We start from the raw sequence: 16,800 nt of genomic DNA, 5'->3' as shown, positions 1-16,800 counted from the left end.
GAATCCTGATTATCAGATTTATCATGGGCTTGGTCTTCCTCTTCATCTTGGCCATGTGTCATCCTGGAACTGAAAATGTGTCTTGGTATGTTTTGCAGAAATGTTATGTTTCTAATGGACAGTTCTACCCACTATCTCGCTTCTGCCAGTTGTGGTTTTCACCTGCTTCTGAAGCACTCAGCATAGGGATGCTGAGACAAAGACCTCTGAGCACTGATGCTCTTGGAGATGCAGGGAAAAAGACTTGAATGCATGAAAGATTATGTCTTTACTCTTAATGTTCAATTTGTCTACAGTGGTAAACTGAGGTATGCATTCATCATTCATTCCTTGCCTCAATGTATGCCTCAGTTTGTGAACTGAGGTATTAATTTTGTGGTGTATAAGACTGTGCTGATATCATACCAACGTAATAGATCTCTAGCACACTGAGCTGGGGGGAAGAAGGATTATATTTAGTCACTTGTAAGTGTCAGTACTCTGCTCCTGTCTTGTGTCAACTCCTACAATTGCAGCCAATCGAGCCTTTCCTTAAGCAAAAAGTAGCTGGGAATGAGGGTGCCTTGTCATAGTCAACTGTTGGATTGTATTATACTTCTGTGTTTACTAATATACTTGCTATGGTTTCATTGCTATATTGAAAATAATCAGGAGGAGGCAATTAATGATTTCTGTTTCAGCTGTGCAATAATGAACTATGTGAGAAGTGTTTTGATATCATGAGTCATTGGTGGCCATGGAGGAAAACATACTCTTTAAGGCAAACTTTTAAATACTTTCTTAATTGAAAGAAAAAATTAGTATTTTACTGGCAAGTGGCTTGGCCTTCCAGGTTTATAATTTTAACGAGTCAGTCTTGGAGAAAGAATATTATTTAACTTGCTTTTACACCAATAGTCTATATGAATAATGTTTGGGGGGGGTTGCCCATATAATAATTTTATTTTTATTTTCTAAGAAATGTGAACATTTGCAGAAAAGATAATTGCTTTTATAAGAAAATATTTTTTTCTGTCCCCTTTATATGTCCTTTTATATCAGGCAATTCATCATGGACAATTAAGCTTGTGCATAAGCAGTACAAAACTTTCCTATAATGGTTGATGTAATTTCTCACTAATGTGCAGTCATAGCTCAGTTCACACCAACAACAAAATGTTGGAAGTCACTGCAGTAAGGTTTTGTCAAGAGCCTGCGGCTCCCTTGTGTATAAAAATGTTACACAAATATAAACCATAGTTGTTTAAGTTGAATTTTCCCCCTTCTATCTTCAGATTGAGCTTTGGCTGAGACTTACAAGAGACTAAAAGCAAATTTCTTTTTCCGTGTTCTTAGGCAGCTCTAACAGCTCTGACAACCTTACAGCTCCTCACCAGCATGCCATCCCCTCGTTGTAGGTTGCTGAACCTGGAAAGCTGTGGTAAGGCTTTTGTCTCCAGACCTAGCCAGGGAGCTGGCTTGCTGCGCTATCCTGGTCTTTGTTAGTAAAACCTTCAAATGCCCGTATGCAGCAAACACCTGTTTGTGTAGCTGTTAATGAGCCTTCGGGAGATTTGCTTCCTCTGTGCTGTTTCCTTGTCGAAGTCACAGATGCAAAACCTGAGGCCTGGGTTCATGTTGCATTTAAACGGGCAAACTTTCAGCTGTGAATATGCATAGTATTGTTTTTATTTCAGGTGTCTGGTTATCTTTTAAGATGAGGCAGAAATATTTTGTCTAAAGTGCTGAGACTGTTCTTCCTAAAAGGCTAGTTAGTGCTTCTTACTGAAAATAAGGCTGTAAACAGCAGTTACTTTGCGTAGTGTTGCGCTGCAAAGAGGAGATTAGTTCAGTCTTCTCCGCTTGTGTGAAAACTGAAATGAGTTGAGAAGTGTCCTGTGAAATAAAGGAGAAACGGTCATTCAGCCGCCACTATAGTTTCAGTTTGTACTATGGCAGGGGCTCAAGTTGTTCTGTAACTTGGCTAAACCTGGTAAGCAGGTAGGATTTAATCCTCACCACAGATTGACACTTGTTGCTGCTCTGGTCAGCTGTTGTAGGTTGCAATGGAGGAGACTTCTCATTTCTCCTGTGTGTTGGCAGGCAATGGGTCTAATTCATAGCTGCAGAAGGGGGAGCACTGCAGTGATGGCTCCTGGGGGCTGGAGGACAGGCAAGTAGTGATTGCAGGATCGACCCTGCTAGAGTTTGAATGCTGAACTTCAATCTGTGTTACACCAGCCTAAATTTCTAATGTAGTTTAAGGAATATCTTGGGGTTTTTTCTTGGGCTGCTTGTGATAGCAATAAAACTGCTAGTCTAGTTGTGGTCATACTAGCCGAGAACATGCATTTGCAAGTGAGCAGGGTGGACTGTTCCATGCAGAATGAAGAAATGTTGGGGGAAGAGAGAGAGTGAAGACAACTAGGTCTTATGCTGCAAGTACAGTGTGAGTGGTCAGTGTTAAGAATTGCCACTGAATTTGTGTTCCTGAATGAGAAGTTCATTTTGCAATAAGGCATAGTGCAGAAGGGCATTTGGGAGCATGGCAAAGCCTTTTTAACTGCCTTCCCATCTTCACAGGGGGAGAAAGAACTGATGAAATAAAATGTCATCTCTAAGAAATCCTAATTTTTCCTTGTAAGTGATGTGAATTTCATAATTCTGTAACCGTGACTAGTATTGACTGTAGATATGTCAGACCTCCTACTGTGCAGAGGGAGGGACCAATATAGAGTTTCTAGCAGAAGTACACCTTTGTATGTTCAGGGAAAAGCTGGTGAATTTCAAGATGCTGCTGCTTATTTAATTTCATCAATTATTTGTCCTGTTGTGATTTCATTTAGATCATAGAGATTGTTAGTTTTGTATTTGCCTTTGCAGGGCATTGCTTTATAGCTATGTCTTATGAACATGTTAAGTACCATTGTAATAATAATGTGCAGAAAGATTACTTTGGGACTTCTTAAAGAGGAAGTGAACAGAACAGGGAAATCATAGTGCTGCCAGAGGAAGAAAGAACAAACAAATCCAACTAAAATTGCACAGGGAAGCCAGTTAGCATGTAAATTTGAATGGTGGAATTTGGCAAAGATGCTAATGCTCATACTGTTTCTGCTGTGAGAAGTTACAGAAGGCTTTTTCTATTATTTTTATAACGATTAGGATTGAGTTGTACATTTTGTCTGAAGATTTGTGCCTCCCTCCACCCTTACTCCATGGCACAACACTTAATAACGCTTTACAGGATGTTTTAGTGTCAGCTTAGAAGGAAGACTGCCATTTCATGACTAACAAGCAGTACCGTTTTCTTTAACACCTGGGGTAGATTTTCAGCAAGGAGGTTAAACCAGATCATTTTCCTTAAATCTTGGACAAATTTGCAGACTGTGATGGAATAACTATGGGATGCACATTTTTATTCTTCTGACACCCCTGGGGAGAAGAAGCGGAGAGAACACAAAAAGGAAGATGACTTACATTTGGAATAAAAACCCTAAACAGCAAACACACCCCCCCCCCCCCCCCCCCCCCAAGAAAACACAACAGTAACAAACCACCACCACCCCTCCCCCCAAAAAAAATATTTAAAAAATAACAAAGAAAAAGAGAGAAACAAAGAGGCTGATGTGGAAAGCTACTGAAGTACCCTCCTGAATACCTGAGCTAGGATGTTAAGCGAATTAATAATGACCAGGTAAATGAACACATGAGCCAAGAGAACTCTGTATGTTGGAGATCAGAAAGACAAAACCAGCAAGTCTGACCAAACTTCGTTGGACTGTGTTTAATAAAGACCAAAAAAATAAAAGTTTGGTCACATACGTTAAAAGACCATAGGGGAAACATAAAAGCACTGTATAACATGACAGAATATAGGTTAAGGAGACTCTAGATATGGTCCAATTTCTAAGGAAATATTTTGCCTGTTCTGGATGAGGTTAGAGTAAAAATCAGAGATGATAGAAGAGTGCACAGTTCTAGGAGACCGGTGCAATCTGTGTGCCAGAATATTGAAAGAAGAAGTATATGTAATTGACGATGCAATAGGATGTCATCCTGTTATAGCTGACATTTGGGGACTATAGTCTGTGACTGGAGAAAAGCAAACTTGTTGAATAATGGAGTTGAGGAGATAGGGGGGGACCTGAACAATTTGGATTTCCACACCTCACCAGTGTGCAAGGTCTTGAAAAGAGTTCTTGTAGGAAGACTGCTCTAAAACATGCTTGTTCATTGTCATACCAGATTTGCAGTGCAACTGATGAACTGTATAAAATAGCAGAAGTTTTGTTCTTAAACTGCTGAATGTACAATTTAATCTCATTCCTATTATTCCGGTCTGCAAGATTATCATAGACGCAGCACTGAACAATTCACTCTCCTCCTCAGCGTTGACAAAACGTGCAATTTTGTGTACTTGTTCATTTAGTTCTTGCAACAAGGTCAACGACAAAAGTATTCAAGATGAAAGCACGCGAGTGGAATACGATGCAGGATCAATGATCTGTGATGAAACCACAGCAGAACGGCTTTTTTGTTGTTGCCGCTGTTATTAAAATAATTATGAGGATGTGCTACCTAGGTTTAAGCACAGCACTTGAAACGGAGAGCCTTAGAAACCCTGTTTAAGGAAGAGATGATAGTGGTGTGTGCTGACTGATGAATAAAGATCTGGTTAAACAGAAACACTACACAAGGCTATTTTGAAGTGGGAATTCTTTCTTTCTGCTGTGGTTTCATCGCATGCTGATAGGGACGCAAACTTGTGTGTTTTTTCAACTCTGAAGAGTGGTTTGTTCCGTTCTCTGTCTATGATAATCTTGCAGACCGGAATAATAGGAATGAGATAAAATTGTGCATTCAGCAGTTAAGAACAAAACTTTTGTTATTTTATACAGTCCATCAGTTGCACTGCCAATCTGATAGGGCTGTGAACAAGGCTAAGGTGTTCTAGAAAGTGCTAGTATTGCTGTAAGGCACTAGTAACGGCTCAGACAGCAGATTGTGTGCATTTCTGTTTATTGGAAATAAATGCATGTACTTTAATAAGAAGAGGTGCAGAAAAGGGAGGGTAAGATGACTAGAGAAATAAAAAAAAATTAAAAAAAAATACAAAAACTAACAGAACAAACCAGCATTCAACGAGAGGAAATCTTAAAAATCAGGTTTAATTTGGCAGAAGACTGAAAAGAAAATTATTAAATAAACATGTTTTGGGTGGGTTTAAGGATTTCTTCTCCCTTCTGATATCTGAAATGAAAGCATGGAATAGTAAATTGTTGTGTCGGAGAGAAAGGATGATCTGCACCATCCTTCCTTACAGGGGCAGGGCAGGGAAACGGTTAATTACATTGTGAAATGATGAGAAGTGGGTCCAGAGCGAGGGCTTAAGAGGCTTGGGCGCCACTGCTGCACCGCGTCCCTGTGCTGTATTGCGTTAGTCTTTAACGTTCCTTCAAGGGGGTTATTTTTCGCACTGAGCGGGTCCATTAGCTGGTTTGTGAGACCACCAGGATGCTGGATTAGGGTTTGGGATCGCTTTTGGAGGCTAGGGCGAGGTTTCGCCCCATGTGCTGCGGAAGGCCCGGCTCCAGGCGCGCTCCGGGGTGGCGGCCCCGGCTCGGGGTGCCCGTGGTGTCAGCCAGCGGCCCGGTAGGCCGCCGTGCCGCCCAGAGGCGAGGCGCTGCCGGCGAGGAGGGCGCAGCGGGGAAGGCGCTGGGGGCTCGCAGGCAGCCGCGGCCCAGGCCGAGGAGGGGAGGGACGCCTGGCGAAGAGCAGCAGGACGCGGCGGCTCCGACCCAGCCGGTCGGGCTCCGCCACCCTCGCCACCCGCCAGCCCCGCGGCCGGGTAGCGCTGCCGCCTCACGGCCGCGGCGGGGCCCGGCGGCGCATGCGCGGCGGGGCCGCGGCCGGGCGGTTCCGGCTGGGCGGGAAGGCGTCACTTCCCCGCGGCGGCGGCCGGTGGGTGCCGGTGGGGCCCGGGGCCCGCGGGGTGAGGTGGGGGTGTCCCGGGAGCGCGGTGGGGCGGCCGGGGTGAGCCTCTCCCCCGAGGCCTCGGGAGCGGCCTGCCCGGCCTCCGTGGGCCGGCGTCCCGGGCTGCTGGCGGCGCTGAGGTGGGTCGGAGCAGGCCTGGGGAAGGTGGAGGCTGCGCCTGGGCCTGCTGCTCGGTGGCGGTCCGCTGGGAGCCTTCAGCTCCTTGGACACATTTCTGAATGTTCTGGTGTCTTCGTCGGGGGGTGAGGGTTTTTTTTGGGGGGTGGGGGGTGCGTGTGTGTTTTCCTTCTGGAAATAAGGTATAAAAAGCTCATCCTGAATAATTGTTTTGAAAAAACCTTGCAGCCCTGAAAGTGGAATATACAGCAGTTTCAGTAAGCATAAAGGTTGGTTTGTTCTTGGGTTTTTAGGGTACTATGTGTGCTCTTAGAGGCTGTCTTATTTTGAAGCACTTTTTTATTTACCTGCTTACTTACAATGTTTTCGTTTATTAAGTATGATAATAGAGAGATGCTATGCTATTGAAGATTCTGTAGCTTCTTTCAGTTCTGGTTTGTTGTTTTTTTTTTAATGGGAAGAGGGAGCTGTTGTATTTAAAATGGTAGGTATGGATAAAATAAAGCTGATGATTGCCTGCGTACCTAGGTTTCATTTGAGTCCTTACAGATGCTTTGAAGGAAGTAAAAACAATTTTTTTTTTCCTGTTTAGGGGATGTGCAAACGGAAGTGAACTGATACCTCTGGTACTTTTAATTCCAAACAAGATGAAGATCCCCAGTTTGCTGCTGAGATTCCCTCATTGTTATTTCTCTAGAAGAACTTACTTCGTGAACTGTCACTTCACTTCCAGAGCAGATTTACTGCATATTGAATCTCTTGGGCCAGTGCACCATTGTCCTACAAAATGGATATGTTCATGGATATGTTCCTCCAGCGGTTTGAGGAGAGAACTGTGTCAGCAAGTGGCCCCTGACCAGCAAATCGAGGGACTTCCTGATAGAGAACAAAGACTTGTAGACAGACTTTACAATGGACTAACCCAGGGTCACAGAGCCTGTTTAGCAGAAGCTATTACACTTGTAGAATCAACTCAGAGTAGGAAGAAGAAAGTAGCCCAGGTGCTTCTTCAGAAGGTATTATCCTACCACAGGGAACAAGAAAAGTTAAATCAAGGAAAGCCACTTGCCTTTAGAGTGGGTTAGTCCTTTTATGTCTGTCCAGTAGTTGCTTTGACAGAATTACAGTCCTCACTTTTTGTTATCATTACTGTTAAGTGTCGTGGTCTGTAATCTTGGATCTCTTGGGTCACTTGGATTGCCGATCTAGATCACTTCTTTTGCCCAATATCAGTATGGCTGGAGCTGGCAAATGCTTTTGAAAAAGCTGTAGAAATTATTATTGCTTCTTGTGGGGCTGTTGTTTGGTGGTTTTTGAATAACTGTTACAAGCTGAAATGTTAGGTAGTTTGCAGATTGGTACTGCTATTATATGCCCTTGGATAGGGAAGAATGTAGTTAAGCAGACCCGATCTTTTCCCAAAGAAGGTGTTTTCTTGAACACTTTCTGAATCTGTTCTTCAATTTACAAAAGCAAAACCACTTACCCTCCTGTTTTATGGCCTTTAAAGCAGCCTAATGTTCCGCTGAGGAGACTTGAACCTGGTTATCTTGGGAACTATAATACGTTTTTTGCTTACAAAGAGATGGACAACTAAAGTATTTCATGCCCAGTTATTATCTCTTATGTGTGTGCAGAGGTAGTAAGAACAAGCAGTTGGGCACAGGAGTGAGGAATGTTTGGTGCTAATCTTAGTTGGTGTGCTTTGACATGCAAGTAAATCGCCTTATTTTTTGAAATACTAGCCCTTCAAGGTAAGGGCTTTTGCTTTTAGAGTGTTTCTTTTATAAATAGTTAGTAAATCTGAAAAATCCAGGTTTAGGATATTTGAAGTTCTGAAGGATAAGTCAGTATGGAAATAGAGACGGGTAAAGCCAATGTTATGTTGGTACGGGTAGGATGAGGGGTGGTGAAGTAAGTGCTGCTGCGTTGGGTGAACCAAGGTAGTGTGTTTCAAGTGATTTAGAATTATAAATAGATCCATCTTAGCTGGATCTAGCGGTTGTGGCATAGCTTTCATTTGCCTTTGTTGTGATACTGTGTTAAAGCATGAATTGTTATCAACTTAGATGTTCCTGTGTTGTGTTATTTATTTGATTTATGAAATGTTTTATTCTTTCTAATATGATTTAGGGTTGTCTGGTCCTCCTGGTGCTGGGAAATCAACTTTCATAGAATGCTTTGGGAAAATGCTTACAGAAAGAAAGTACAAAGTGTCTGTGCTGGCTGTAGACCCTTCCTCTAGTACAAGTGGTGGTGAGTGTGAATTAAAGTTTAAGTCAGGTTTCTGACACCTTGTCAATGATAGGAGTATTTCTTTGGGCCAAATGAAGGAAAAATTGGGGCATGTAAAAGTTAACTATTAAAAATAATTGTTGTATTATGTTTTGATTTTTTCCCCCATGTAATACAAAATTGGGAAATAGATATGTGTCCTAATTTTGTCATGTTTTCTTTTCCCCAGTATTCAAATATTGCCTTACAACTTCTTTGTCTGAAACTTTAGATGGATGCTGTTTTCTCTCTCTAGTTGTATTTATTTATTTATTTATTTCCCTATAAATGAAGAAGTATCAGGGCATTCATTTCTGCTTAAATTTCACAATGGTAATGCTGGTCACTGGGCAGGAGACATATGTTAATTTAAAACTGCTTAGAGGATGCTGCAATCTGAGCATGTAGATTTGGTTGGAGTTTAGAACATTCATTAGTTCTTCTCAGTAGGAATTTTTGGAGTTCTGTCAACTATACTGGTTTCAGGGTCTCCTAATGCAGTACCATTGACCATTTGTCTCACAGCATGTTTTTGGTTTAGGGTTTTTTTCCCTAAATTTGAAATTCTTCAAAGTTGTGTGGCTGTAATCTGTCACACTCAAATCAAAAATTGTAGGGAAGTTATAGACTGGCCATGCTTGCTTAATGGCATCTCTGATATAAATAATAGAACCTTGATTTTGATCTTTTTTTAATGGGCAGCTGCCAGGGAACAGCATTCCTTTTTCCAGCTTCTATACTGTTAGAGAAGATGTTGCAATGTGTAATTATTTATAAAGAAAAAAACAAACCTTCAGCATTGCAATGACCTGGAGCTAAGAGATACATTCTTAAATGCATACATTCAGGGCACATCAATAGAATAGCGAAGTATGATAACAAGACTGCACAGTTGGAAGAACTGAGCATCTGATCTTTTGTAATGTGCGTCATGCATGTAGATCTCACTGAATCCGATTTAAAGTTGGTATGAATGGAAAGAAGGCAGGGATGCATGACAGCTTTCTTAAAAACAAACACCCACCGTCAGGACATAATCAGATTCAAAGGCAGAGATTTGTCGCTTTGGACAGAAACAGCAAAGATTTGATTGTGTGGCCTGCTGTGTATAGGCCTCAAAAAGCCATCAGGAACTGTAGAATTCATTCTGACGTAGAACAAATTCTTCATGTTTTATAGCAGCAAGGTCTGCTGCATATCTGGCCTTTCCAAATTTTGATGGGCAGAAGAACCAGGCAGTAACTTCCCAGTCCTCAGCAAACTCTTGAGCAGATACTATTGGGATATTCTTATTAGAATGACTGTGTCTGAGATCTGTCTTTTCTCACTAATTTATTGGGGGTGGGGGAGAGAGGGAAGTTTGGCTGTTTTGCACTTTTGAAATAATGTAACATTAAACATTGAAGGTTCTCTATTGGGTGATAAAACACGGATGACTGAGTTGTCAAGAGACATGAATGCGTACATCAGACCATCTCCAACCAGAGGGACACTGGGAGGCGTAACAAGGACGACGAATGAAGCTATTCTGCTATGTGAAGGAGGAGGCTACAACGTTGTGCTTGTGGAAACAGTAGGTATGTGCTTAGGGTTTTATTTATCTTCTTAAGATGTCTAAACAAGGTGTGTTACTAACTGCATACTTTCATCCTTGATTTTTCTCATGCTTTCATGAGCTCTGGTTGAAAATGTATGCCCATTCTGTCAATTTTCTAGTCCTGTATGTTTTGTGAAAGCGACGTTTTAAAAAACTGTTGTTTCCTGTTGTCTCTGTTTTGTTAGAGGGATTTGTTCGTGGTGCAGTACTGGGGTCTGTCATGATTACTGTCATTAATGTGACTGAAAGTTTGCAATAAATGGTGAACTCTGGATTTCATTTTTTAGGTGTGGGACAGTCGGAATTTGCTGTGGCTGATATGGTTGATATGTTTATATTACTGCTGCCACCTGCGGGTGGAGATGAATTACAGGTATTTGTTGGATTCTCTTACTAAGTATTACCTAGGACTTGAGAGAGGAACTTAAATCAGGGTGTAGTACCTGTGCAGAAAGTCTGTCTCAATAGTGTTTTGTAAATTACGCTGCTACTATTGAAGTCTTTTCAGTGTCTTACCAGTTTATTGCACAGTTAGGATCTGATATTCCCCCTTGATTTTGGAAGTATTGGAATGTAAAATTTTGATAATCTCTGACTGACTTTGGCCTGTCTAGTTATATGTGATTTTGGGGAGTGGCTTTGTATTAGAGGAAAACAGAAATCAATATAAATAGGTGTGGAGACTTGGTCATGTTTTGGTTAAACTTAAGTCTACACATGAAAGAGGTTATCATGTAAACTTATGTCCATATTTAGTGTTCTTGTGTTAAAGTAATAACTAGTAGTGGCAGAGGCTGTTGGTACTACTCTTGCATGACTAGCACATACACAAACACAAAGTCATTAAGAGCCACGAGAAACTAGCAAAGCATTTTGACCTGCTTTTTGCGATAATTCAGCACGTCTCATTCCTTCTGGGTATTCATGGTTTCTCTCCCATGTTCCGTTTAGGGTATCAAACGAGGTATAATTGAGATGGCAGATCTAGTTGCTATAAATAAAGCTGATGGTGATTTGGTTGTGCCTGCACGAAGAATACAGGCTGAATATGTTAGTGCTCTGAAGCTGCTTCGCAGACGTTCAAAGGTTTGGAGACCAAAGGTTGGTGTATTTCACTATGGTTTGTGGGGGGGTTGGCTGCAGATTTGTGTTGTTGGTGTGTTGGTGGGTTTGTTTTTTCTTTCCTCCCCCAGAAAAAGTGCTGAATTAGTTAGGATTGTTAACATCTCATCTAGCTATACTAGTCTCCCCTGAGCTCATTCATAAACATTTCAGTTCTGTTGTTTAGTTTTACATTGTGCTAGAGAGTTGGAGTGCCTCTGTTTCTGTTTCACCTCTGATCTCAAGGTGTGCTCCAGGAAACACTGCAAAGCCAGTCCTGCTCCCTGTGATTCTTTGTCCTGAGCTACAATCTCAGCACTAGCAGACCTATTACTAACATCAGTAGTGGTACAAACTTGTCTTGGTTTTTGTAAACTATGCATATCTTGAAATGTCCCACAAACTATTTCTCTCTCTCTTTTATAACTCCGAAGCCTATGATTATCTTCGTTCTTTCACTTGTTCATGTGTTTCCTTTATTGCTTTATTTTTTTTTTTAAATTTCTCACATAATAAAATTTCTGGGGCAAAGCCCTCATCTACTTGTGTATGCAATGTCCAGATTATTGGAATTCTTATCCTGTGGGCCTTTAGTTTTAATGCAGTATTCCATGTATTAAAAGGTTATTAAGTTATTAAGGAAAAGATTCAGTACTAACTTTAATATAGGTATATAAAACAAGCGCACACACACACTCTCACTCCCTTTATTTATATACGTGTATATATAAAGGAGGGTTTTTCTACGCTAGTATTAAAATTGACACATTGAATTAAGTTTAAATCTGCTGGGCTGCTTGAGGCTTAGCCATAATTTTGTAGTTCTTGTTTCTAGATCTGATGAGAGGTCACATCTGATAAACATGACCCAAAAGAACTGAGGCCAGTTAATTAAACAGGTTATCAGAAATCTGTCTCTTTGAGTGGTGGCAGTGTCTGATAACTGAAGAAAGAAAATATTGATGTGTAGGTGCTGTATCCTATCCATTAGACTGGGGAAAGAGAGAGACCTATTTTTTTTTAAAAACAGCTGTTCCATTTTAAAGATCATGTTGGATGTCTGAAATACTTTTGGCAAAATGAATTCCTAGTCTGGAAAGCAAATGTAAAAACTAGTCGCTATACTTCCTTTCTGGAATATTTTAAGTGCAAAAGAGTAGCCACCAGAGTATATCTTCTAGAATATGTAATTAACTGCACATTTCAGTAAAACAGCAACACTGTACCTTTTAGCTAAAGGAATCGTTAAAAGTTATTCTCACTCATTATAACAGCAGTTGGACAAGGCCTATTTATCCCAAATACTATGGGTCTCAGGGTCCGTTTATAATTGGTAGCATTCCAGTTTTTGCTTAGAGCTTCATGAAGTGAGTGTACTGAAGCTTGTCTTACGTATTTCTTAGTTTTCATGCGATCTACCTGATGCAAAAATTGAACCCTCAAGCCCAGTAGTTACTTGGCTTTAAAAATTCTTCTGAATCCAACAGGTAATGCGCATCTCTGCCAAAACCGGAGAAGGTATCTCGGACATGTGGGATAAAATGACAGAATTTCATGACCTCATGCTCAGAAGCGGTGAGTTGATTGCCAAACGACGGAGACAGCAGAAAGTGTGGATGTGGAATCTCATCCAAGAAAATATGTTGGAACATTTCCGGAGTCACTTGGCAGTCAAGGATAAGATTCCACTTCTAGAAGAAAAAGTTCTTAGTGGTGTGTTGTCTCCTGGGCTGGCAGCTGACTTGCTACTGAAAGCTTTCAAAGATGGTCTCTAAGCATTACATTCTACTCTGTTCTTGTTAAGTCATTTATGTAAACATGAACATTAAATACAGTTTTTCCATGTGTGGATTCAAATGTTTTACTACAGCAGACAGTAACAGAATATCTATCTAGTACTTGGAAAAAAAATCCTGTAGGATTCTGTATATGTGAAGATCATGACAGCAGATTTTACTCGGAGATTGCTACAGACTGGGAAAAAGCACATTTCTACATCTTCTATTTGAAAATGCCATAGACCTCTGTGTATGCCTGTGTCAAAATGTAACTGGTTTTGGGTGGGTGGGAGAGAAAGGTTTGTGGTGGTGCAGAGGTTTATTCCAATCGTGGGATCTTCTGCAGAGCTTTTGGCACTGCAGCTTTCCATTCTAATACAGCATCAGTTGTTGATAGTATGGATTGCTTTTTCTTTCCTCACCTTGAGTGACAACAAGAATATTGGACTCCCTGGCAGCACCTGGTAACATTCTTAGTTTTAAATAAACTGTATGCATATAAATAGAATATAGTGGTGTTTGGAAGCTATAGTCAGTTATTATACACTATACATTAGGAGAAAGGAAGTTAAACCATCTCGGTTTCTAAATAGATGTTTTTACATTAAAGCAAGATTTAGTTAGACTCTTAAATGTGGACATCAGAACAAATGTCCCCCATGATGTTTTAAATGATGCCTTTATAATAGAATAATTGAACTGTAGTAATAACGGTTTGAGGTTTTCTGACCTGACTTCATTTTTGGGGGTTCAAACAAAATGCCCAGTTGTGTCTGGGGTTCCCTGTCCTGCAGAAGACATGACTGCTTACAACCAAAAGTACTTTTTGGCTTTTGTTTTAATTTTCCTTGAGAACAAATCTGGAGGAAGCATTTTCCTAAGCCATGAGCTAGAAAGCAGAGCTCACCTTGTACTTACTAAATATCTAGAGGGTCTAGAGAAGAAGTCTTGTGAGGAGCAGCTGAGGGAACTGGGGGTGTTTAGCCTGGAGAAAAGGAGGCTTAGGGGAACCTTATTGCTCTCTGCAGCTGCCTGATTGGAGGCTGTAGGCGGGTGGGATCTGTCTCTTCTAGGTGACGAGTGACAGGACAAGAGCAAAGGGCCTCAAGTTGCACCAGGGGAGGTTTAGATTGGGTATTGGGAAAAATTTCTTCACTGAAAGGGTGGTCAAGCATTGGAACAGGCTGCCCAGGGAGGCGGTGGGATCACCATCCCTGGGAGGTGTTTAAAAAATGTGTAGATGCGCTGCTTATGGACATGGTTTAGTGGTCGACTTGGCACTCCTGGGTTAATGGTTGGACCTGATGATGAAGGTCTTTTCCAGCCTAAGCAATTCTGTGATTCTGTAATTCTGTGAAATATGAAGGCTAAAGTGAAAAAATGCTTATTTTTGAAGACCAGTAAAGTAGGAGATTTTATAAGTCTACTGTTGCTTCCACAATTTGACTTTTAAAAAAATAATACTTGGAAGTGATGATTTTTATAGTTTTGGTTTTTCTGGCCACATACATAAAAGGTATGTTGTCTCTAATTTTAGCTTTGTTTCACCTGTTTGACTTCCAAAGAAGTATGTGTTTCACACAGCATTTTTGTTCTGGCAACCTGAGTGAACTTTTGAGAGAATTCCAGGGTAGCAATGAACTGGTGTACTTGGATCCTCTTCATTTTTCCTTCATTTTTTTTCTTCTCTGGAATAATTTTTTTTTTGTTTCTTCTCCTCATCCCAGTTGTTATATTGTGTTCCCAGCTAAGTTTACTTTTTCCAGCTAGACTTCTGTGCTTCAGAATTTTCATTCCTGTGCAGGTATAATTTGGGAACTATTAGAAAAGATGATTGACTGTTGAAAATGCTGAGGATTTTGTTTCCTTTGGTTTGTCAGAGAGGCATAAATTAATGCAGAAGAAGCCTCCATCCTCAAGACTAGCATTTCAGTTGTTTGGTTTTTTTCCAGTGTATGACAGTGTCTATGTAATTGTCCGTGTATTTTTACTCTAAAAATACGAAGTATGACTGGAAAGTAAAACACAAACCACAAGGCAAAGTAAAAATACTTTGTAATTAAAAGCAATGATCCCCATGTATATTTGCAGTGAAATACTAACAAAGAGCATTGTGGTGGTTTGTGGGACATACAGCCAAGGCATTTCTTTATTAAGAAATTTTGCACCAGTGTAGCTGTTATTAGCAGTTTCCACCACATAAATTGTCTGAACTTCAGTGCTCTGACCCCCTTATTCCTATTCCTTAAACTTTGCATCCCAGCTGAGTAATTTGGGATTGCTGCAATCGGTTACGTAGAAGTAGCTGAAGGGATGCAGGTGGTGACGGAAGCACAGCAACTTCGTTATGGCTGTGCTGAGCTGTGAAAAAAATGCAGCACTTACAGTTTCTTTTCTATTTAAACAGTCCCCATTGAATATGACGGAAAGTGCCCCAAACTGAAAGCAATGTCTTATATTCCTTCAGCTTTAAATATTAACTCTTTTTTTTATGGTACCTAGTAGAAGAAATGACAGTCAGGTGGAAAATGAATCGATGAGAGAATCAGCATTTTTAACTGGTGAGTTCTCAGTGTCTTGATAGTCCATTTGTATCAGGTGATAGTTTTTGAGGTGACCTCATTTGTGCTTGTCTGTTAGATCAAACCTTTATTATTGTCACTGCTTTTTCTTTTGTCAGGGACTGCTGTTTTCCTTGTCTGTTACACGTGAACTGCCAAGCAAGTAAAACAGAACCTGCAGCTTTGTTTAAGTGATGGCTGCTCAAGCAGAGTATGTTTTGCCACATTTTCACAATTTGTTTTCTGGACGCAGATCTGTCAATCCACTTGAGCCATGGGCCATCATTTTCTCGTTTTGTTCCTTCTTTTAAAGTGTCATTAATTTACTAATGAACTTTTAGCAGAAGACGGTACAATGGCTTAAGTAAGTTCTATATTTTATTCAACTGTATTTTCCTCTTAAAGCAGAGCTTTAATGAAAATTAGATTTGCCGCTTTCATGTGTTCATTTGTGCCTCATGCTTCAGTAGACAGAGAAATAACCTTATACTGAAAAGAGTCTTTGGAAATGGCACAGTAGATAAGGGGTCCCTGCTTTGTGTTTCAGTGATTCCCTTACCAAATTGAAAAGCTGTACTGTGCAAACTACGAACGAGCTTCACATGTGAGAGTCAAATTGTTTGGTTTATAGCTTGTAGAATTTTGCTGTGACATGTTTTGGAGTCAGCTGCTGTTCAATTAATTGTGCGGTTTTGTTTATGTCCTCACAGGCTGGGAAATGTATTGTCTTCAGAAGGACCGCATAGCTTTAGCTGGTAGGGTACAATTTAGCAACAATCCAGTATTTCCCAAGATAGAGAAGAGCGTTTTCAGCTCATTATTTCTAGCTCTGTGGGATTTAGTGGGGTAAAATGCATTAAAACATAGTCGTTCGAGTAAACAGGCTTCTGAGAAAAGATATTAAACAAATCTGTTGAGTAGGATGTTGACAAATTCTTTGTTTCTAGAGCTGTGAAGTTGCTCTCAACGTTTAAAACCACAGCTACTGCAGAACAGTATGAGAAAATAGTAAAACTATGAGAAAATACAGCAAGATTAAGTTTGTACCTAGAGGTATGATAAACTGTTAGTCAAATTGATATGGGAGGTAAGGAACAAACTCTTCAGATACACAAACTGATATCCTATGAAGGAGCTTGCAGCTGTATGTAAGTGTGAAACTTTTCCCCAGGTCCCTGTGTAATAGATGTTGCTGGTGTTTCACAGCTGGAAAAACAAGTGTGGTGAGATCAAGTGATTTACCCAGGACTCTGGAACAGGTCGGTACGGTATAAGGGTTACAGTTCAGTAGCCTTTACTCTGAGCCCCATGTATATTTACAGCCGTGTTACTTAAGGTTGAAAAAATGCTCTTAGCACGTTCATGCTGCCAGTGTGACTTACTCCTTTCATATCTA

The 16,800-nt window shown here is 40.6% G+C and overlaps 1 protein-coding gene and 1 long non-coding RNA gene across 3 annotated transcripts; one reads left to right on the top strand and one right to left on the bottom strand.

Moving 5' to 3' along the window:
• Positions 1 to 3,213: 3,213 nt before the first annotated feature.
• Positions 3,214 to 5,644, bottom strand: LOC130143818 (uncharacterized). Its single transcript, XR_008819882.1, has 2 exons — positions 5,333 to 5,644; positions 3,214 to 3,414 (listed from the first exon to the last, which is right to left on the bottom strand). It is a non-coding gene; the product is annotated as an uncharacterized LOC130143818 (long non-coding RNA).
• A 235-nt stretch (positions 5,645 to 5,879) lies between these two features.
• Positions 5,880 to 12,908, top strand: MMAA (metabolism of cobalamin associated A). Of its 2 annotated transcripts, none has more exons than XM_056322799.1 (7): positions 5,880 to 5,943; positions 6,686 to 7,173; positions 8,227 to 8,349; positions 9,774 to 9,944; positions 10,252 to 10,337; positions 10,916 to 11,065; positions 12,553 to 12,908. In XM_056322799.1, exons 2-7 carry the CDS (start codon positions 6,741 to 6,743, stop codon positions 12,838 to 12,840), a joined length of 1,251 nt encoding a protein of 416 aa, XP_056178774.1. In that variant the 5' UTR covers positions 5,880 to 5,943; positions 6,686 to 6,740; the 3' UTR covers positions 12,841 to 12,908. The 2 variants fall into 2 exon arrangements, with proteins under 2 accessions (XP_056178774.1, XP_056178783.1); XM_056322808.1 differs by lacking the exon at positions 5,880 to 5,943 and adding an exon at positions 5,982 to 6,095.
• The last annotated feature ends 3,892 nt before the right edge of the window (positions 12,909 to 16,800 follow it).

Source organism: Falco biarmicus, chromosome 1 (genome assembly GCF_023638135.1).
Source record: "Falco biarmicus isolate bFalBia1 chromosome 1, bFalBia1.pri, whole genome shotgun sequence".
Classification (NCBI taxonomy): Eukaryota; Metazoa; Chordata; class Aves; order Falconiformes; family Falconidae; genus Falco; species Falco biarmicus.
The sequence above is the reverse complement of the archived record's forward strand: the minus strand, read 5'-3'. Positions and strand labels throughout refer to the sequence as shown.

Coding starts and splice junctions, on each gene's coding strand:
- MMAA (XM_056322799.1), top strand. CDS start 6,741: ATGAAGATCCCCAGTTTGCTGCTGAGATTCCCTCATTGTTATTTCTCT. Junction 7,174..8,226: donor GCCACTTGCCTTTAGAGTGG/GTTAGTCCTTTT, acceptor AATATGATTTAG/GGTTGTCTGGTCCTCCTGGT. Junction 8,350..9,773: donor TTCCTCTAGTACAAGTGGTG/GTGAGTGTGAAT, acceptor TAAACATTGAAG/GTTCTCTATTGGGTGATAAA.